This window comes from Heloderma suspectum, chromosome 8 (assembly GCF_057233095.1).
Source record: "Heloderma suspectum isolate Gila_16-S chromosome 8, 16-S_ref, whole genome shotgun sequence".
In the NCBI taxonomy this organism is placed as follows: domain Eukaryota; kingdom Metazoa; phylum Chordata; class Lepidosauria; order Squamata; family Helodermatidae; genus Heloderma; species Heloderma suspectum.
The window spans coordinates 37,527,699-37,549,410 of NC_139465.1; the positions used below are offsets into that span (position 1 = coordinate 37,527,699).

General features: G+C 46.4%; 1 protein-coding gene across 2 annotated transcripts in view; it reads left to right on the top strand.

Moving 5' to 3' along the window:
- Positions 1 to 21,712, top strand: part of CMIP (c-Maf inducing protein) — a 224,990-nt gene that overhangs the window by 121,987 nt on the left and 81,291 nt on the right. For both annotated transcript variants that reach the window (XM_084811985.1, XM_084811986.1), the window contains one exon: positions 13,746 to 13,796. In XM_084811985.1, the coding sequence (XP_084668111.1) occupies positions 13,746 to 13,796 (51 nt within the window). The remainder of the gene's footprint in view (positions 1 to 13,745; positions 13,797 to 21,712) is intronic.

Genomic DNA, 21,712 nt, shown 5'->3' on the forward strand with positions numbered 1-21,712 from the left:
TGGCTAGGTTTTAAAAAAAAGAAAAAAAAGATGTGATAGGCTACGTAAATCTTTACGTAGCCTATCATGGTTGGGTGGGTTTAAAAAAAACAACACCCGCGTATGCAAATGGCGGCGGCTACGGCCACCGCCATTTGCGTTCCTTCTTTTTACCATCTTAATCTACGTAAATATTTACGTAGACTATGACGGCAAAAATAAAGGGGAACGCAAATAGCATAGCGGGTGCTATTTGCGTCCCCTTTTGATTCGCCGTTTTAGCCTACGTAAAGATTTACGTAGGCTAAAACGGTGAATGAAAAAGGGACGCAAATAGTGCCCGCTACGTTATTTGCGTTCCCCTTTATTTTCACCGTCATAGTCTACGTAAATATTTACGTAGATTAAGACGGCCAAAAAGAAGGAACGCAAATGGCGGCGGCCGTAGCCACCACAATTTGCATATGCGGTTGGTTGGTTTTTGTTTGTTTGTTTGGTTTTTTTTACCCAGAGCCCTCCGCGGCCGGAAATCTGGCTGCGGACGGCTCTGGCCTGGCCGGGCTGGGCCTGGTTGGCTGCTCTGTGGAGCTGCCACGGAGCACAGCTGGCCGTTCGAGGATTCCGGGGGGAGGAACGGAGCGCCTCTCCCCCGGCCAGGATTCCGGGGGGAGGGATGGAACGCCTCCCCACCCCCACCATCAGCATAATCCGCGAAAGGTAAGTCACTTTTGTACATCCCTAGACCAGGTCGAAAAAGGAGATCCTCGCTTAAGAACTTGCAGCTAATATGTGGACAAGCTGCACTGAAACGCAGTGACCTGTTTCAGATGTAGTAATCTTGGTTTAATTAATCGTGGTGTATTAGACCAAGAACAAACACTATGTCTGTGTGCTCAGTTCGCCCTCCCCTCGCCTCCCCTCCCCTCCCCTCGCCTCACCTTGCCTGCCTGCCTGCTTGTCTTCTCTTGTGGCTGGCAACTGAAAACTTCCAGGGTTTGTTAAACCATAGTTTTCCACTACATCTCATTGGGAAACCATGTTTTGGTTTTTTTTTCTTACCAAACTGGGATCTGATCCTGGTTTCCAACTGTGTTAGTTTGGTCAGACATGCTGGCTGTCACTTGATGCTGCAGTCATCAAGGGAGAGACCACACAAGTGTTAGCAGCGTCCCGGCATGGCTCTCTCTAAGAACCATTTCAAACATGCAAGAGTTGAAGTGGAGCAGTCCTCTTTGCGCACAATTCTTTCCACTGAAATTTCACCGGGATGCGAGAGAGGAGATTGCAAAATTTGAATCCCCATCGCACACACCCAAATACCATGCCAAGTAGTAAAGTTTACCGCCTTGGACAGAAAGCATGATCATTCATTCATTTGTTCAGTCATTTTGCTTCTATACCACCCAATAGCCAAAGCTCTCTGGGCGGTTCACAGCATGATAAAACGTAATTTTACACAGCACATAGTTAAACTATGGAATTCGCTACCACAAGGTGTAGTGATGGCCACCAATTTTGATGGCTTTAAAGGGGGATTGGAGAAATTCCTGGAGGAGAAGGCTATCAGTGGCGACTAGTCCTGAGGCGACTAGTCCTGATGGCTATATGCTACCTCCAGTATCAGAGGCAGTATGCCTACATACACCAGTTGTTGGGGATCATGGGCAGGAGGGTGTGTTGCACTCATGTCCTGCTTGTGGGTTTCTCATGGGAAGCTGGTTGGCCATTGTGTGAGCAGAATGCTGGACTAGATGGACCCTTGGTCTGATCCAGCATGGCTCTTCTTGGGTTCTTATAATATAAAACCTTTAACATTTAAAATGGTAAAACAGTTTAAAATCAGTTGACAATAAAACAACCAGGACCTGATTAAAAGAAACAAAACTAAAATGCTCCATCATATGCTCCATCATATGCTGCCTGGTAGTAGAGGGAAGTCCTAATCTGGCACTGAGAAGATAACAGTGTTGGTGCCAAACAGATCTCACTGGGGAGAGCGTTCTGCAGTCAGGGGGCAACCACTGAAAAGGCCCTATCTCTTGTTGACATCCTCTGAACCTCCCTCAGAGGAGGGCTTCAGATATTGATCATAATGTACAGGTAGGTTCATACTGGGAGAAGTGCTCTATCACATATTACAGTCCTGAGCCATGCAAAGCTTTATAGGTCAGGACTAGCACCTTGAATTGGGCTCGGAACCATACATTATATTTCTCATGGCCCTGCTACTTCCAGCTTTTCCTTGGGCCAGTGGCCCCCTCGTCCCCCAGTGATGTGTACATATGAACAGCCACACAATGATGGTCCACAGTTGCATGTCAGGTATTGGAGTGTTACGACTCCTGAGAAATCTAGTTTTAAAAATCAGTTTGTATTCGCAGGAGATTCAGAGTTGTTTATTTGTATACCATTATGAGACCATCACAAGGTACTGGATATCAATACAATGGTATTTACATAAAGGTAACATAAATTCAGATCATATAGAATAAACTTAACATTCTGGATCTCTAGTGTCTGGGGTGTTTCTGAGCGCAAGGGGTGGGGTAGCAGTTCAGATTCTGAAGGAGAACCATGAGACATGGGGAGGTGTTTTCCTAGACTAGTCTAGATATGAGTAGGCCTGCTTCTCAGGTTACAAACGTACAGATGGCTGAGCTTCAGGGTCTCTCCTCACCCCCACGCCCCTATGAGAGGCAGCGAACAGGAGATTGACCTAATAGATGCCAGGCGCAGGCGCAAAGAGAGAGAAGACAGGGGCAGAACTTAGACGGTCTACCTGATTGGCCTTGTGTGAGAAGCTGCGCTTAGAGGCCTCACGAGAAGAGAGGGACTTCCCCCCCTTAAGTTAGGCTAGCGAGACCACCTCCCTCTTCAAACGGCGGGCGGGCAACTCTCGTAACTTCCGTTTGGATCCCCTGAAGGCATTCCTTGTAGCCGGAGAGTTTCTCTGAGAATTTGCATCTGTATGACCCTGTGAAGTAATGGATTAAAAGCTGCAGACTGAAGCCTCTCGTCTGTTTATGTTTGGGCATTTGAAGTGAAGTGGGGGCTAAGGGAATCGTGACATTTAACTAAAATAAGTAAACTGTACACAAACCTATATAAAATTAGATAAAAATCTCATGAACATAAGGTTCTGAATCTCCCTGACAAGGCACAGCGTTATCCTTTAAGAATTTTTTCCCTAACACCAATTACTGTAGACAGAAAATGTGCAGTCTTTGCAGCAGTTAGATCGCTCTCTTGCCCACAAGGCAGGTAGATTGCAGTCTCATGGACAGACCTCCTCAGATATCTCTCTAAAATCTGACCCAAATATTGTTCCCTCGGCACATTATACAAAGGATGATATTTACTGTGTACATCTTCCACCTGTTTTAAGCCACAAGGACAGGTACGCTTAAGGTAAGGCCTATTTCTGTTATCTTCCTTCTAACACAGTTGAAGACATCAGATTTACCCAAGCTTTAGCGTCCATCCTATCTATGTCTCTGCAAATCTTTTAAATAAGGTAGAACAAAAGGAGTGAAAGGGAAATTCTTATACAATGATGCTGTTTTTGAAACAGATATAGTTGTTCTGTTCATCTTTGTAAGGATATGGCAGCCATTCTCTGCCTCAAAAACATTTAGGCAAGCTCCGTCCCTAAATTCTTTATATATTCTTCAGAAAAGCCTAATTTCACCCCTGAGAATTAAACAAACCCCTTTCAAGAACAACTGTTCATTTCCTCATAGGCTATCCGAAAAGGACACAAGGGCTCACTAAAGATAATTTTCACCCAATAGATAGTATCGTTTAGCATACAACAGTTTGTATTGTTACTGCAGCCCAGGGGTTCCCAACCTTTTTGGACCCATGGGCACATTTGGGAATTTAAGAAACTGCTGTGGGCACCACCACAAAATGGCACCCCCTATGGATGTGGCTAGTCACATAATGGCTGCCGTGCGGGCCTGGCTAGTCAAAAGTGAACTAAAGAGGTGCGGGGGCGGGGAGAAATAGCGAGGCTGGGAAGGAGGGGGAAATAACAAAGTAAAGGTATACTGGGGAGAGAAAGAGCGAGGCTAGAGGCTAGGAGTGGAGAAAAGAAGACTGCCCTAACATTTCCCAAGGTTTTTCTTAAAACAACTTTTTAATGGGGAAGGAAGGGGAGAGCTTTGTGGGCACCATGTTGGGGACCCATGCCATAGCTAGTTCAGCTCTACATAAATCAGAAGGGACTGAAAGAGGGAGTACTAGCAGTGATGGTAAAAAAAAAATATTTTAAACAATCCAACTTTTCAGCTTCAGCATCTTTGCTATTGCCCTTTTATATGCAGGTTTCCAGCTGTGCCCACTTCCTGCCTCCCTTTTCTTGCTCATGAGTAAGCTCTTACTCTTACTCTCGAGCAAGCTGTTGCTCCTGAGGTGCCCTCCCTGGCTCAAGAGAACCAGCCACCTGAGGGAATGGGTCAGGGCTTCCTATGTGGCTCCAGTCCCCACGCCACCTTCCCTCTTCTTCTGCCACCCCTGTCATGGATCCTGGGGGCCTTACCAAGGTAGAGGTGACTCCTGGGCTCCCAGCAATACCACACGTAGTGAGTTTCCCTGGCCCCCAATCCGCATCAGTAGTGGGTGCAGACTGTGTCACGCACACAACTCTCTTATACAGGGGTGGGGAACCTCTTTTAGTCCGAGTGCCAAATTCCATTTCAGAGAAGCTCTTGGGGGGCTGCATTCCGGTGGTGTGTGGGGCCAAATGCAAAGCAGCGGGGCCATTCCAGCATAGCTCTTCCTGCCAGTCAATAAGCCTTAGGAGAGGCATCTCAAGCATTTAGAATGAGGAAAAAATGGCACAAAAGGCAGGATACTGCCAGACAATTGGCGGTTGGGGGAAAAGGGGCCGGGGCCAGGGGAAGCAAAGGGCCATGTGCCGAGCCCCAAAGGGCCAGTTTTGGCCCCCTTGCCTGAGGTTCCCCATCACCCCTGCGGTAATCTGTATGATGTATGCATTACACCAAGAGGTGGAAAATTACTGCGAGGAAGTGCCTGAGATACAGGGGACAAAATCACCTGTGTTGCAGCTCTGAGTTGTGACAGCCCAAATTGTGGGAGCATTCCTTCCATCTGCAAATTAGTGTTGCATTCCTCTCATCTGCAACATTGGTGTCACGTTCCTTCGTCGTCCCCCTTTGCAATCAACACACTCCAGGAAACAAGGCATCAGCTACTTTATTAGCTAAGGACTAGCTACTTTACAAATGCAGATTCTAGGAAACTCTTAGACTGCAATGAAACAGCTAATCCACACATCTATGAATATCAACAGAGGAGCCAAAGTGGAAGTTAGAGAAGTTGCCAGCAGTCTGGGCAAGACTAGCTTCGCAGGTGTGCCACTCTCTCAGGGTGGCTCCCTCCTAAGTTGGCTTTCACGAGTGGCCAACCTGGCAGAACATCTGAGCCGTGCCCCTAACTTTTCCCGCTTCACTCTGCGACAGACCCTGGTGTCCCTCAAGTCATGCCCCTCGCTCTCCTCCTCCGAACCCTGGGTTCTCACGGTGGAGGAAAGGGGGGGGGGCGTTCAGGCTGGGCCATCTGTGTGTCAGGGTCTTGGGAAGAAAGGCTTGCCATATCTGAGCTCGCTACGGAGGGTGCCTCCCCCTGTTCTGGCTGTTCCCATTCAGATTCATTCTAGACAATTTGGCTAATAACACCAACCTACCTTGCAGCGTGGTTGTAAGTATTACAAGATAATGACGGGAGCATTTTTACCACCAACAAGCTGTATAAATGCTCATTATTTACCAATAATAATATACAATGGCAAAACCAAGTTGTGTTCCACCTGTATCTATTTGCTTAAGGGCTGTTTAGACAGAAGACTGGTCAGAACAACACACTCTCCCATTGGGTGTTTGCTTAGAGTGGGTTCTAAATTTGGCTGAGTTCTGCCCCATAGTGTTGCGATTTTTTAAAAGTCTATTCCAGGCAATCTGGTGGACCCAGAAGGAAAAAGAATCAGAACAGAAATTTCTGATAAGCATAATGATGGCTGCAGATTATATGCAGCTCGCCAGTTTTTCAGTAAGCACAACAATTTTATTTTTATTTTCTGATAATAGATTCTTCCAGGGGAAAGGTTTAGGTAGATTAGGAATAAAATTGTGTGCATGGTTATTTTTACCCCCCCCCCCCTTTTCATCCATATGTCCCATTTTCTTTTTTATACCTGTTTCTATTTTAGGCTTAGTTCCTGACATCCACTTTTTAAGGGTTTCCTTCCCTTCCCTAGAAAATATATTTTACAAGCCTTTATATTGCAAGGGTTGTGGAAAACCTGAAACTTACCATGGCTCGTCTAAGGAAATCAGCCAGAGGAGAGGTGCTAAATATAGAGATTTATTTCTCACACTTGATAGTGGAGTAGCTTTTTATTTAAAACAACACCAACAATTCAATGCTTTTAGGTTTCAAAGTCAAAACAATAGTAATTGCACACAGCAGCATTGCTTTTGGCATTCTTCAATCTAATTTTTTCTTCTCTCTTTCTCACTCTCTGTCTCTGTCTTTCTCTGGCCTGGATCACATGCAGCAGTAACCCAGAATTTAAACCCTTCTGCTGTGAATGGGCCAGCATACTGGTTCTTGTGGCGCAGTGGCTCTTGCTGCCAGCGGGAGCGACTAAAAAATACGATACTGAGCATGACATCTGAACAGGAACTCTTGTCAGAAGAGGGACACGGTGGAGTTCTGTGTTCGTATTTCACACGAAACAGCCCAGGGATGGAGTGTTCTACTGCTTCCACTGGGAGTAGGAGCCAAGTGGGAGTGACCAAACCATGTGGACTAGAATGTTCATGTTTTAAAAGCACTACTGTTTTGTGCAAAGCCAGCCTCTCTCTCTCCCTTTCTCTCTTATATACTCCTTTCCCATTTGCATGAGTAAGGCAGGTCACAAAATAAATATTGCACAAAGCAAACTTTGCACAAAGCAGTCAAGACAAACCAATTGTAGCAAACAAAAGAATCAGCGTGTGAAATGTTCTCCTTGTTGGGAAAACTGCAGAGCTGGAAACCTAAGATGATAATGGCAGCAAAACAAAGCAAAGAAAAACTATCATTACACATCCCTAGAGAATGTCCAGTTCCCCCACGCCAGAATGACCAAAGCACGACAGGCAAAGTTTGCCAGTCCTCTCTAACATTTGAAGAACAAACAGCCAGATTAGTGTTGCTACTGCAAACGTGATGAAGCGGCCATGCACCAGGTGAAAGGCAGCTCACGTGCAAAAGGTCTGCTGTAGCAGATCTCCCCCAGATATTCTTGTTGATGTTGAAGACCAAGATTGTTAAGATGGTTTACACAAAAGGCACTGTGTGTTCTTTGCAACAGTTATTCACTGCTTAAGCCATTTCATGGGGTTCTATTGAGTAATATAGATGGTGAGAGCAACAGAAGCTATAGTAGGATGGGAATGTAATGTTTAGCAATGGGCATATTTGCCAGAAGGCCAGTAGCGTGCAGCGTTCCCTTAGTTCCCCCAAATGTTCACAGCTATGCCACCTCCATAGACTTTTCTGATGTCAGCTGCTGCAAGGCTCAAAACAGGAGTACTGCAGGTCAGGTAACAATGTCCTACTTATTGGTGCTGGAAAAAGATGCACTATGGGATCTCAGCGAGAGGGGAGGTTTAAATCTCCCCATTCCTGCTCGCTGAGGGTGTGTGTGTGTATGCCAGTGTGTCACTTTATATCAGTGATGTCGTGGTAAATTTGGAAGCTCGGGTGCTCATTGTCAGGAGCGCCCTAGCTGCCTCTTGCAGTCCCCACCAATAGCCAACTCAGGACACAGATGACGAGGAACTCTTTCCGAGACTTTATTCCTTTATGACTCTTTCAGATACTAATCACTAGCGACAAAGCAAGGAACAGCACTAGGGAAAGATAGCAGAGTAGCCTAAGCGCCAGGTAAGGCAGTTGGTCCCCATTTGAAGGAGAACCACGGGAAGACCCTGAACTTATGGGCTAGGGAGAGGTTCTTCCTCTTTCCCTTGGGTCCTCGGGACGCGACTGTGGTTTGCGTGCCAAGCGAGCGCTACGCCTCCTTTCTACGCCCTCCATCTGTTGTCGCTCCTTGCGTCTGCGCCGAGCATCCAGCAAGCCCCCCTCCAGCGCTCTCTCTTAAAAAGCTAATGGGTCTTAATTGCTCATTCAAAACCAAGCCATCCCTAAATACCTTGCATTACAATAAGGAACAATATATTGTTGCTGGGAAAATCCATTTCCCCCCAGCTACTGTGAGGATTGCAGCTAAGTTCAGAGGGAACAGGGCATTCTGAGGCGGGTGGCAGGTGACATCATTGTCCCTGCTAATGGAAAAGTGCCGGTGCTGCATTCCTGTGAGCCCTGGCTCCACTATACCATCACTATATATGTCTGGCCATGTGTATGTGTTGGTGGGGGGGGCAGGCTCTGTGTCACTGGCCCAGTTTGCACTGAACAAGAAGCCCCTGTGGGTGAATTTCCCCATGGGGCTTCTTGTTGCAGCAGCTGCCAGCATTTTGAATATTCAAGCCACGGTGGGGGACACCATACTTTCCTGTTACGTGCAAACCGGGCAAGGGTGGGTTGTTGGGGTGGTTGACAAGCCACTCAGAACCCATGGGCGGTTTTAGGGTTGCGGGTAGCTTGTCAGGCACCCCAGCAACCCACCCTCACTAGGTTTGCACGTAATGGCAAGCTGCAGCATGACCTTGCTGCGGCTGAAATATTCAAAATGTTGGCTGCCGCCACAACGAGAAGCCCTGCAGGGAAATTCACCCACGGTGGCTTCTCACCACATACGAACCAGGTTCCTGTTCCTGTTTCTCTCTGCATGTGAGAAAGGTTGTGTGTGTGTGTGTGTGTGTGTGAGAGAGAGAGAGAGAGAGAGAGAACGCAAGTGACAGCCAAACAAAACATTCTGTCTAGCATACATGGTGGAGCTATGCATGCTACTTCTCTTTCCCTCTCCCTCTGTGTAAGCATACATCCCTGCTTTGTATCAGGACCATGGCATTTCAGGAGAGGAGGTGTTTAGCTTTCTCCCCACCCTTTTCATTCTGAAATTTCACCCTCCACGGGGGAGGGCTTTTTTAAAGAAAAAGAAAAGAAAAAATGGCTCCACTGGATTACATGGAGGTAAAAAGATCTAGCAGGCATAGTTCCAAAATGGATGCTAGAGAGAATATTTCATTTGACCCTGAGAGATAGATAGGAGGAAAGACTGTGTATGTGTATATTTGTGTGTGTGTTAGGGATGTACGAAACACCTACCTGGCTCTGCGCCGGGCAATCCGTGGTGGGGGGGAGGCGCTCCGTCCCTCCCCCCGGAATCCTCGACAGGGGGGAGGCGCTCCGTCCCTCCCCCCAGAATCCTGCCCAGACAGCTCCGCTCTGCGGCCAAGCTGCGGAGCCGCTGGCCGGCTCTGGCTGCCTGCAGCCGGACATCCAGCCACTGGGGCAGCCCTGCAGGGACGCAAATGGTGGCTGTCATAGCCACTGCCATTTGCGTCCCTGTATTGAGCTGTGATAGGCTACATAAATATTTATGTAGCCTATCATGGCAGGGGGAAAAACCCCAGTGTATGCAAATGGCGGTAGCCGCCTCCATTTGCATACACTGGGTTTTTTTCCCCCTGCTGTGATAGGCTACGTAAATACTTACGTAGCCTAACATGGCGGGGGGGGGGGAAACCCAGCGTACGCAAATGGTGGTAGCCGCCGCCATTTGCGTACACTGGGTCCCCCCCCCCCCCGCTGTGATAGGCTATATAAATACTTACGTAGCCTATCACGGCCTCCGCAGGGACGCAAATGGCGTCCCTGAGTTAGCCGTGATAGGCTACGTAAGTATTTACGTAGCCTATCACGGCTATGAAGAGGAAGAAGTGAATGGCGGCCGCAGGAGGGCCGCCATTCGCAAAGCAGCATGGATGGGAGCAGGTAAGTGCTCCATTTCGTGCACCTTTCGTGGGGTGGGGGCGGCAGGGACTTCGTCCCACGTGCCTTTCGTGGGTTGGGGGGGCAGGGGCTTCGTTCCACGATGGATTTCAGGGGGTTGAATGCACTGGCATTCGGCCTCACCGAGATCCGTCGTGGAATTCTCTGACATCCTGTGTGTGTGTGAGAGAGAGAGGGGGGTGTTGGGGTGCCAGCCCTGGCCTAGGGATGTCAGAGGTATCTGTCCAGGGGATGAAGCTCACCGAGCTTTAGTCAGCTCGGCCCTCCAGATTTTGGCTCGCTTTTCCGATCTGCATTGAATTAGGCCAGCTCACGGATTTCCAGGCGTTTTTTTATTTGTGTAAAGCAATTTGTGCGAATTACACAAATTACAGCAATAATTTGCACGCATTGAGGCCAACATCTGCATACCTCACACAAAATGTAGCTGCAATTTGCGCAAATTGCTTTTTATGCAAGGAAAGGGGGGCGGGAAACACACCTGCAAAAGTTCTTGGATTTCGGGAACAACCCCCAGCTCGGCTTGCAAATACAAACTGACTCAGGGTTGCTCTGGGAATCTGTCGGACCCCAAAAGGGCTGGATTTCCCAGTGATCCCTACCCTGGCCACATGTACCACTGCCTTCAGCATGTAGCCCCTGACCCACTGTTGCATGCAGCCCTTGGGGGCAAAAAAAAAAAGCCCACCTCTGATGTAACAGGTGATGGGAAAGAGCCATCCCTGCTTGAGACCCCCAGAGAGCCACTGCCAGTCAGATTGGATGACAATACTAGGCTAGATGGATAAAGAGGCTGAGTTGACACATACTGCTAACCCATTGTATGAGTTGCTGAATTCTGGGTTGTTGTGATTTGTGAACCCAGCTGCGCTAAGAAACCATGGTTAGTTAGCCTTGAACAACCCAGAAAGAGAGCCCATGGTTTGTTGTTGGGTTGTGAAGTCTGGCTTGCTTAAATCATGGGTTGCTGTTATGCACAAACCCAGTACCGGGGTGGGGTGGGGGCGTTCCTGTTTTTTTTTCTCTAGGCTACAGAGGTGGTGGGTAAGAGTGGTTAAAACAAACCCAGCTTCTCCACTTGCGAGTACTACAGCACCATAAAGGCATTTGGGATACAGGAAGGAAGCAGGCAAAGGAGAAGGGAAACAAACAACCCAGGGACTGGGAAAACAAACCATGATTTGTTTGATTGTCTTCCAGGGCAACAAACCATAGGTTAACCATGGGCCAAATAAACCATGGATTACCATTAGATGAAAATCAGGTTATAGTCTGACCTGGTATAAGTTAGCTTGCTAAGAACAGAAAAAGTGGATGTAAAAGCAGTAAACTATTAGACTGACGGGAACTTCTTATGACAGAGACTTCTGCCCTTTTGGTGACAGAAAAACCAGACACCCTTGTTGCATAACCAACAGTGTTTGGGGATTGGGTTCATTAGTGGTTTTTGTTTGTCAGTATAATTGTTAATTTATTGGTTGTGTTAACCAGTTAGTGAGATAAATATTGTTCATACCCATTTGTCTAAAGGGTGATTTCTAGTTTTCCTCTCCACATCCAGTAATTGAGCATGATGTTTGTTACACCATCCCTCTCTTTCTCACTTCTTCCATGCTGTGTAGCTTTGCCATGCCTAATTCAAGGCACAGACTTGGGCATCCTTTTCCAAATCCAAATCTGTTTATTGCGGTCCATGGCCAGATTGAAAAAGCAAGGTATACAGGATACAAGTACAAAAACATATAGAGCAACAATATATATACAAAGATGTATATCATCCATGCTGAGCAAATCAAAAACAGGTTAATTGAGCTCTCAACTCAACTGCAACAGAAAAAACTTAGCGACTTTTCCAGTAACTGCAGGAATGGTGTTGACTAAACAGTTAGATACATAGAAGAGATTGTCTCTTCCAGGAAACATAGATAATAAAGGCACTATCAGTTCTCGCCTAATACCCTGATAGAAATTGCAGTACAATAAAACATGCATTACAGTCTTTAAATCCCCTGAACCACAGGGCCAACAAAGTTGCAATGAAGCATCCTTATTGAATCTCCTCTCTGGCATGCAAGTAGAAGAGAATTCATATAGGCCAGTGCAAATGCAACCCAAGGTTTATAAACATGAACAGTTTTTAGAGAAGTTAGCTATTTGTTCCAAATTGGGAATTGAATGCCAAAAATAGAAGAACAAAATTTAGCTCCCAGAGATATCAAATTTTGCTGTTCAGTATCGTACAATCTCAACAAAATAATTTCTTTTGCCTTTTCCTTGCCCAGAGAAAAAAGTTCAAATGAAGAAATACCAATTTACAGCATACAGCCTTCACCCAGGTATTTCTGTAAGGGGCTTGTTAGATCATAGAATAGTAGTAAGAATCCTGTTGGTCAAAACAAAATTTAATCCATCTAGATAGAGTAGATGTCCAAGCTGTACATGTTATGGAGTTTGATCCAGTTTCCAAGAACTACACTATATCAGCCACACACCTAGGGACCCGAGAATTGTTCTGAGGAACAAGTGACAGATATCTTTCAGCCTCATTACTTAGGGCATCCTTTTAAATGTATCTCTTAAAAAGCCATCTGGCTTGGTGTTTTGTTTGTTTGTTTTTAATGGGTCTCTGGATTCTTGTACTGTTTTTAAGCAGTGAGATTACTGTTCTTGAGATGCTTTCACTGGTCGTCTTATTATTTGGTTCTTATTGTTTGTTTTTAGAACTTATTTATCTGCATGTATTTATTGGTGTTGTTTGCTTGAGAACCCAGATGGTTGAAGGTGCCAAATAGACATTACTGGAGTTCATTTAAAAATATGCATTTATTAAATGAAAATGAAATATATTTAAATGAAGAAGTAAATCTGGGGTGGCCATAGAGGGTGGGGCATGGTGGGAAAAGAAAGAGCAGTCCTAGTATACTCTGTCTTGGAAACACGTATATTCACTGCCTTTGTGAAGGCAATGCACTTCCCGCCTGCTGTTGTCACAGGCAGCCTTACCCAGCCTGGTGCCCTCCAGATGTTTTGGACTATGACTCCCATCAGCCCCAGCCAGTGTGGCCCATTGGCCATTGGATGATGGCAGGTGTAGCCTGTAATACCTGGAAAGTACTCCAGAGGATGAGATGCACACAGGTGGAGTGAGGTAGAGGAGATGAGCATCAGCTGCATTTCCATAGGGCCAGTAAAAAGGGTAAGGCAGAGGCAGCTCCATATCTGGGGTGAATGGGCAGGAACCCCCTGCCTGTCTTGTAGCACAGAGATCCCCGCATGACCAGGTACATTTCCTCCAGTGCATGGCGTGCAGCTGCTGTGTGCCACGCATGATCTTCTCCTGGCCTCCTCCAACAGTCTGGGTAGTATATTGAACATCTGCCCTCTGCCCCACCACCAGCAATGGGCACCAGCCTCTACTACAGCAAGGCCAGTGCTGGAGGGGCCCAGGAGGTGTTTCATGGCTATTTGAAGGTTGTTGCTGCAATTACGTCTCCACTTACTGCTGGCTTTGAAAGTGGATCAGTTGCAAAGCAGAAAAATCACCACCTCTGATTGCTGTTAGAGAACAATCCTCTGTGCATGCGAAGGATGTGTTTTGAAGCTAGCAGCAATCCAGGGACGGACGTGGAAGGCTGATGGTTCAAACAAATGAAATGACGGGCTACTTTCCAGACTTTAAAAACCATGTAATTGGCCTATAGTTTGGTTTAATGGTGTGTGGATTTAGTAAAATCAAATACTTGCATTTATGTTGCTTCTCTCTCTCTTTTTAATTGCAGGCTGCAAACAGTTACCTAAGGGATCAGTGGTTTCATTCATTGCAGTGGAAGGTAAGTTTCTTTGCATTTCTGTAACAATCATTTAGAAAGAAAAAACATCATTCAACTTATTGTTGTTATCCTTTAAAAAAAACATTTTGTTTGTATTCTGTGAGACACCCCATCTTCTCTCATTCAGGATGATGAGCAGATGCGGAACTCTGCAGCAACATTTGCTGGGCACCCGATTCTTGCTATCTTTTTCAAAGCCATGAAATTTATGGGCAGAAAATACTGTTTTTGGCCCAAGAAACTTTGACGTGTGTGGCAGTGTTATACTAAAATGTAATGCAGCCTTATATTTAACAACTTGTTTGGTCACCACAGGTGACCAGAAATCCTGTGCAGGTGAATGAGCAGGCTGATGGAAGAGGGAGAGATTGCTCCATTCCTCCTCCTCTGCCAGCCTGCATAGTTTCTGTGCTAACTGCAGAGGAAAGAACATCTCCTCTTCCATGACCTGCGCAGAAATGCAGCAGACTGGGGTGAGGGGGTGGGGGATGGCGAGATCCATCCTTCCTCTACCAACCTGCTTGGTAGAAGAGGCTAGTTAACCCAACAACAAGAGTTTCCATGCTGGCTCTGGAAGAGGAGGCATGAAAACACAGACCTCTAGTGAACAAGTGTTGCTAGTTATTAACTTTTGTGTGCTTATTTACCAGGCTGATCTATCCATCCTTCCACCAGCAGCAGCACAGTCACTCCTGTGTTGGGGTTTTCCAGTGTTTTCATCCTAAATACCGCAAGACCTCACCCTCCTTGCCATCCTGAGATAAATCTTTGTTGCTAGTGTTGTTTGTTGGGTTAGCCACCAGATGTGTACAATACTTGGCCATGGCTACTTCTGCTGGCTGGTTGTTAGGAAATGTCAACATGGTATGAAAGTCACAAAATGCTAACGTAACCTGAATCGGGGAGCAATGCAAATTGATGAGCAGAGCATTTTTTCTGGTTCAAATTGAGATTTTTCACTGAGATTGCTATTTAGCTTTTAGTGTAAGGCAGCCTTTCCCAACATAGTGTCCCCCAGATGGGTTAGACTACACCTCCTAGCAGCCCCCAGCCAGCCTGGTGGGGGAAGGCTGGTCTAAGGTATTTAAGTAATGACTAGAATTCCTTGCAGTCAAGCCATGCCGTTCTGGTATTACATGTCATCTTGTAGATCACAGCAATAACCTCTAGCCACTCTGTGGACTGGTTCCAACCTTGCTTAATGTGGAAATTCAGTACGCACATGGTAGGATGCTGGACCCAGCTAGAAGGACTACCTTCTCCCATACCAGCCTGCCCACACTTTGTGATGGAGCCAGTATTGGTGATTTGTTCAGGCTCCGACCAGCAACAGCCAAAAGGTGTGAGCCCTCTTGAAGGTCATGGCAAACTGGAACAATTTGTTTATTGCAGCTGTTGCCAAGCTGACTTTTGGCCAAATTGTGCTATGGTTGTGCAACCAACTGTGCAACCATGGGTCATGATTTGCTTGCCCTGTTTTATTTTATTTAAACTTAATTTTTGCTTAACAAGCTTTGGCTTGTTAAGATGGGTTTTTATTGTAAAAGAGATCCACTGGAAAAGAAAGATGAATGGCTCTCCAGACATGCAGCTCATCATGGGGCAAAAATGATCACTGGACGGTACTACTTTGGACTGCAGGTGTGGGGTTTGCATGACTGAATGCTCCCCCTTGCCCAATTGGTACAGTTAGGGCTGGTTTGGACAAGCCTAGTCTCCCCCCAGGCACACACACTTAACCGGTTCTCGCTTAATGACAACCCATGAGTTGTTTTACACATGGATTGTTGGGCACTGCCTCCCACCCATTTGCCACTTCTGCTTTGCATTCAGTTTAGCAAATAACCTGGGAACACCCCATTCCTGGGTTGCTTGTGCTGATGTCTGAACCCAGCACAGCACTCTGGATTATTGAGGGGGGAAGAAGCCAGACTTGTAACCCATGGTTTGTTATTGGGTTAAAATGCTGGGTTGTTGAGGGGGAAACAACCCAGCCTTGTAACCCATGGTTTGTTGTTGGGTTAAAATGCTGGGATGTTGGGGGGAAACAACCCAGCCTTGTAACCCATGGTTTGTTGTTGGATTAAAATGCTAGGTTGATGAGGGGGAAACAACCCAGCCTTGTAACCCATGGTTTGTTGTTGAGTTAAAAATCTGGGTTGTTTCTCCCTCAACAACCCAGAATGCCAGGACATCGCATCAAACAACCAAGGAACAGGGCAGGTGTTCCTGGGCTGTTTATGACAGTGGATGCAAAGCAGAAGTAGTGAGTGAGCGGGAGGCAGTGTGCTCACTCGGTGCCATGCAGCCCCAAACAATCATGGTTTAATCACTTAACCCATGGTTGGTTGTTACATGTGAACCAGGTCACTCACTCATTCTCCTACTGGGAGCTGTAGTTTTTTTTTTTCTGCCTAAACATGCACAGGATTGTGCTGTAATCCTCCTACCTTGTAGACATTCCTAGTGTAGGAATGGGGTCTTTTGCTTGCCTCTGTTTTCCCCAAAACTCATTTAAATGACAGAAAGCATCACAAGGGATGCTTCCAGGTGAGGCTTTTATAGCACCAACACCCTACCCCATTCATGGAATTTCATGGGGCTCCAGACCTTGTTGTCTTCCAGTCGTAATCCTCCCATGTTTTCCCACCACTTCTTCCAGCGTTTTCCTTACCATGGAAAATCCATTAAGGAAGAAATGATGCAATAGCTGCCCAAACCTTCTGATGGTTAACGCTAGGACCCCTCTGTCTGGAAGCACCCAGGTTTCTTCCTTCCACCCACTACCACCCCTTACCCCCTTAAGTCCAAGCCAATGCATTTATGTCTGGGCATCTCATTGCCAGCAAAGAGTTGTTTCTTTTTAATGTTTTTCTGGCTGTTTAACTTTCCCTGCCGCCCTCTGAAGAAGAGTTCCTGCTTAATGTTTAGCTGTTTACCTTGGAGGGGATCTGGCAGGTTTCAGAGAGCTTGTAGCAGAGGCACACCCGTGGCCAGGGCATTAAGTTGAGAGTTTCCAGAGAATGCCATGTCCTTAGGAATGAGAGATCCTAGATGCTTTCTGTAAGTCTTCCAGTCAGCCTCGGTCCTCCACTAAAAGGCTGAGCTGTTTGGAAGAGAAGATGGCAAAGAGATAGAAAGCCTCAAAATGTTGGGTGTGGAATTGTGGGGACTTCTGCAGGCAAAGCAGGTGCTCCTTGACCCAGGGCCAGCCCTATCATTAGGCAGAGTGAGGCAGTCACCTCAGGCGACAGATCTTGGGAGGTGGCAGCAAGGTGTTGGAGGAAAAACCTGTGTGCCATGCAGCCTGTTCTGTGCCTCCTAAGTTAGCCTGCTGCCTTCAGCGTCAGAAATTGATTGTCCTTTCCCTTCACAATCAACACCACAAGGAGACAAAGCTTCAGGATGATACTATTTTATTTTGCTAGAGACTAGCCTTTTTACAAATGCAGATTCCAGGAAGCTCTTAGACTGCCTCAGGCTCTTAAACAACTAATATGCGATCTCTAATTAGAAGAGACGAACCAGAGGGTAGTGAAGTTGCCAGACAGTTTGGGTGTGAACGTCATGGTCAGACTTGGTTCACAGTGATGGCTTCCTCCTACGTTGGCTTCCAAGAATAGCTATCCTGGCGGAGAGTCTGAGCCCTGCCCCTAACTTTTCCCACTTTGCTTTGCAACACACCCTAGCGTCTCTCAAGTCTCACCCCTCTTCCTCCTCCACCTCCTCCGAAACTTGAGTTCTTACAGTGGAAGGAGGGGGCAGGTAGTCAGCCTGGGCCATCTGTTTGTGAAGGCCTTCGGAGGAATCTCTCCCAGTGTCATGGCTCACTGGGGAGGGTCCCTCCCATGGGCTCTGATCTAGCTGTTCCAACTCTGATTCAGAATGGAGCCGTCAGACATCTCAAGACGCTTGGACTCATCCCTGACATCCAGGTGCACTAGGGGATGCTGTCCCATCAGTGTTGAAGACAGATTCACCTGGCAGGCCAGTTTGCTTTCATACATAGAATGGAATGGGGTACCATGTTGATCTTTGCTGCAGGCAGCAAATGGTCTTCGGCTGCCCCTGCCTTGACCAATCACATGAGCTGGGAGAGGGTGGCTTTCAACAGGGTGAACAGAAATTTGGCTTGTCTGTTTTCTACCTTGCAAAGAGGCACGGGTAAGGCTGTGGCGAAGCCTCATGTGAAGCACCTTAACGGGATTGTTGCCGTGGTGATGGTTTAAAAATAAGTTTGCTGAGTGAACAAAGTTTTGAGGGGGTTTTGGTTTTAAAAATACCCCATCAGTGATGGTATCCAAGGCATTTGTGGCCTTTTAAATATGGGCAGAAATGTGCCTTCCAAATGTGTCTTCCAAATTCTCATAGGAATTTGTCCAAAATTATTCCTTTGTTGTGGAAATAATGTTCTAGGGCTCTAGTGCTCTGTCACTGAATTTTTTGTTGTCCGGCTTCTGTTAATGTCGGGGCAAGGGGGACTTTTGAGTGGTGAGGAAGCACATTGAGGAACCTCTTCAAAGTTGTTTTCCCTTTCTCTCTGAATTGGAGACTGTTTTTTTTTTCTGAGAGACAACTTGTTTTCATGATCAGTAGGGTCAATCCTAGACATTTGGCCACCCTCCAAACGGCTGTGCCATTTGCTCCAAGATGCTTACTCTGTATCTCTTTCAGTGTCACAAAGGACCGTTATTTCGTTATTTATTTTTGTTGCGGGTCATTTTGACCTGCAACAAAATGTCCTCCTGTTCCAGGTAACAGTTAGCCATGCCCTCCTTCATGATACTCCATTGCTACTGAGCATGCTTAATTCTTATTGGGCTGTTTTTTGGGTGGTGGTGGTGGAGGATTGCTCTGTTAGGTTTTATTAAAAAGAAAAGAAAAGTACTCCTGCAAACATTGGGATTCCCCCAAGCATGCTGGTAACTCCCTCTTGTCTCTCAGTGGCCCCATTTTGGCTACAACCCTGTTGGCACTTACCAGTTGAATTCGGTGTTAGAAGGAATCTGTTCCTCACACTGACAAGCTTGCACTCCCACGTTCAGTGCTGGTGTCTTAAGTACTGGAAGAGCAGCAGGGAGGGACGTTGCTGGATCTAGCAGGGTCAACTTGATAGGCCCTTCAGTTTTCCATGGCCCTGACAGTTGCACAGCTTTCCCAGGTTCTGGCACCAGATGTGAAATGGGATGCTGCTGAAAGGAAAGACAGCCTGGCTGCCTGTAGGATCTCTTATACCACTTCTGGCTTACTTGGTGTATGGTGTTTTAACACACAGTAGTCTATATCATTCACACACATTTGCTCACATGCCAGTTTGGTTTCACAGTAGCACTCTGTATTTCATGGGCACAAGATATGAACCTGGGCCCTTTATGCCTTAAGCACGCCTTCCTCTCTGAGAAAAAAAGAATTGTTACTCCCTATGTGGCTGTTCTGGACTTGCCATCTAATCGGCAACTGGAGTATCCCGGTTTCTCAGTCTTCCACGTGGCATCAGGGGTCCTCCAAGCTCTGGGGATTGACTTGTGACTAACATGAATATGTTCCAGGCCTCCTGGTCACAACAGCACTCAAATGTGTCACAAATATCCTCCTGTAGTTTTATAGGAGTCTATTGTTGTTGTGCAATATGGAACCTTTTTCTCAGTACCTTGCTGACCTGTACTTCTCGCTGAGTGTTCCAGTCTAGAAAAAAAGAACAAGGAGTAATTGCTACATTTATCATGGCATACACTTTCGTGGACTAGATGCATCTGGTGAAGTGGACTCCTGCCCATGCAAGCTTATGCCATAATTCATTTGTTAGCTAGTATCTGAGGTGCTTCAAGTCTGTTGTTTGCTCTGCAGACAGACGCAGCTACCACCCTAGAAATGGTTATAACAGAAGACATTTAATCTATAAAATAACCTAGAAGGTTGTTATAATGTGCAAATCGTATCTGCCCTTCCTGCAGAAGGATGCCTCACCTGTACAGGGCTTTTCTGTGTAGTTCATATAGCCCATCCTGAAACATGGATGCATGTGAAGCAGGAGCCTGTGCATTTTAGCAGGCCCCTTTCCCCGCCTTGGCAGACAGGGAGGATGCAAAGGCAATAAAGCCCCAGCACTATATGCTCTCCTTCTAACCCTGGCAACTGAGCAGCTGCTCTCAAAAGCTACAACACTGCTGTGGGAAAAGGAGGAGGAGGAGGAGGAGGAGGAGGAGAACGGCTCATTGTCGTGGCCCCTTCAAATTGCTGGGTGCAAAAGAATCTGTTTTGGTTCACTGCAACGCCCTTTGGTAGCAAAGGGGATGGATATAAATTATTTTGGAAATGTGACACCTCTGTGTAAAATAAGGGAACTGGAGCTGCTTCTCCTGCTTCCCACCCCCAGCCTTTTTAAAGCTGCCTTTGTGCATCACATCTGCAATTTGGTACCCAAGCCATTTCTGAAGGTCCTGCAGCAGCAGCAGCAGCTTTCCGGAGCAAAAAGCACGTTTCTCAAGCTCAGCTCCTGCTGACGACACTGATGATGCAGGTGCACTGGGGAGAGAAGTCCATTTCACAGCCATTTATGGCGAAGCTAGGCTAAAACCACAGCAGAATAGCACATTTTTCCAGAGAAGGGGGAGCATAATAGGTAGGTAAACAGATTTTTTTTTAATGTTTTCTGCTGCTTGAAAGTCCTTCTGGGTATGAGGGAGAGGCAGGGGAGAGACTAGGAAAAGAGTCGCTGAAGATGGAGAATCAAATCAAAAGGAATCAAGACTGACAAGCATCCCTTTTAATCTGATTTGGAGATGTAATTGCCTGGAATGCTGCACGGCGGTGAAATGGTCTTTGCTAAATTAGAAATTGATCTGAAAAAGGAGTCCCTCTAGGAGATGAACGTTTATTATTGGTTAATCAGGTGCTGGCTTACTGAGATTAGCTGCTTTGCCTGAGACATCTTTCCTTCTATTCAGAGCCATCCTCTTACTTATAGGCAATGTTTTGGTGTGCATGTGTGCGTGTGCGCATAAATAGATATATGCATTCATTTCTCAGCCTTGTGGTTGAGACAGGAGGCCGGTCACCTGGGCAACAGGCAGATCAGGCCTGGTTTCTCTGCAACAGGATGCTTTGTGGCTATGCAATCTCCACCAGCTCTCCCTTCCTTGAATAACAGGTCAAAGTACAAGGAGATAAGGCCTTCGTTGTCAGAGCTAGCCTCTCCTTTTAACAGGGTTAACAAGCACTCAGGGCCAGCAGGCAGCTAACAAACATCTTGTGACTCAGAGAGAGAGAGAGAGAGAGAGAACCACTATCTATAAATTAGAATCAGATGCAGCCCAAAAAGTAGATTATTTTTTAAATTATTGTTTTTGCAGCATTCATACTCTATGGTGCATGTTAGGAAATGGCATGCAGCTCTGTAGGATTGGGGACTTTTTCGATTTAGAAATACTGGCATCTAAGAAGTGGAGCAAGGATGGAATGTGACTGTTTATAAATGGAGCCATGCGGTGGGTCGAGATACCTCCTAGATGCTCAGAAACAGGTTTAGGGTGCAATCCAATGCATGTTTAGACAGAAAAAAAAGGTCCTACAATTCCCAGCATTTTCCAGCCAGCCATGCTAGCTGGGGAATGCTGGGAATTGTAGGACTTTTTCATGTCTAAACATGCATAGGATTACACCCGTAGGACCTTTTCTGATAGCAGTACTGGTTACCTAACAGAGTATGGGGTGGGGCTGTAGCTCATTGGTAAAGCACCTGCTTTGTGTGCAGATTGACCGCTGCAAAAGACCCCAAGAGCCGCTGCTAATCTGTATAGACAGCTCTACGTTAGATGGATCAATAGTTGACTCAGTATAAGGCAGGTTCCTGTGTTCCAAACATGGTTTTATTGGCCCTTGCAAAACAGTCTAAAAACAATAAGCCATGTGCCAGC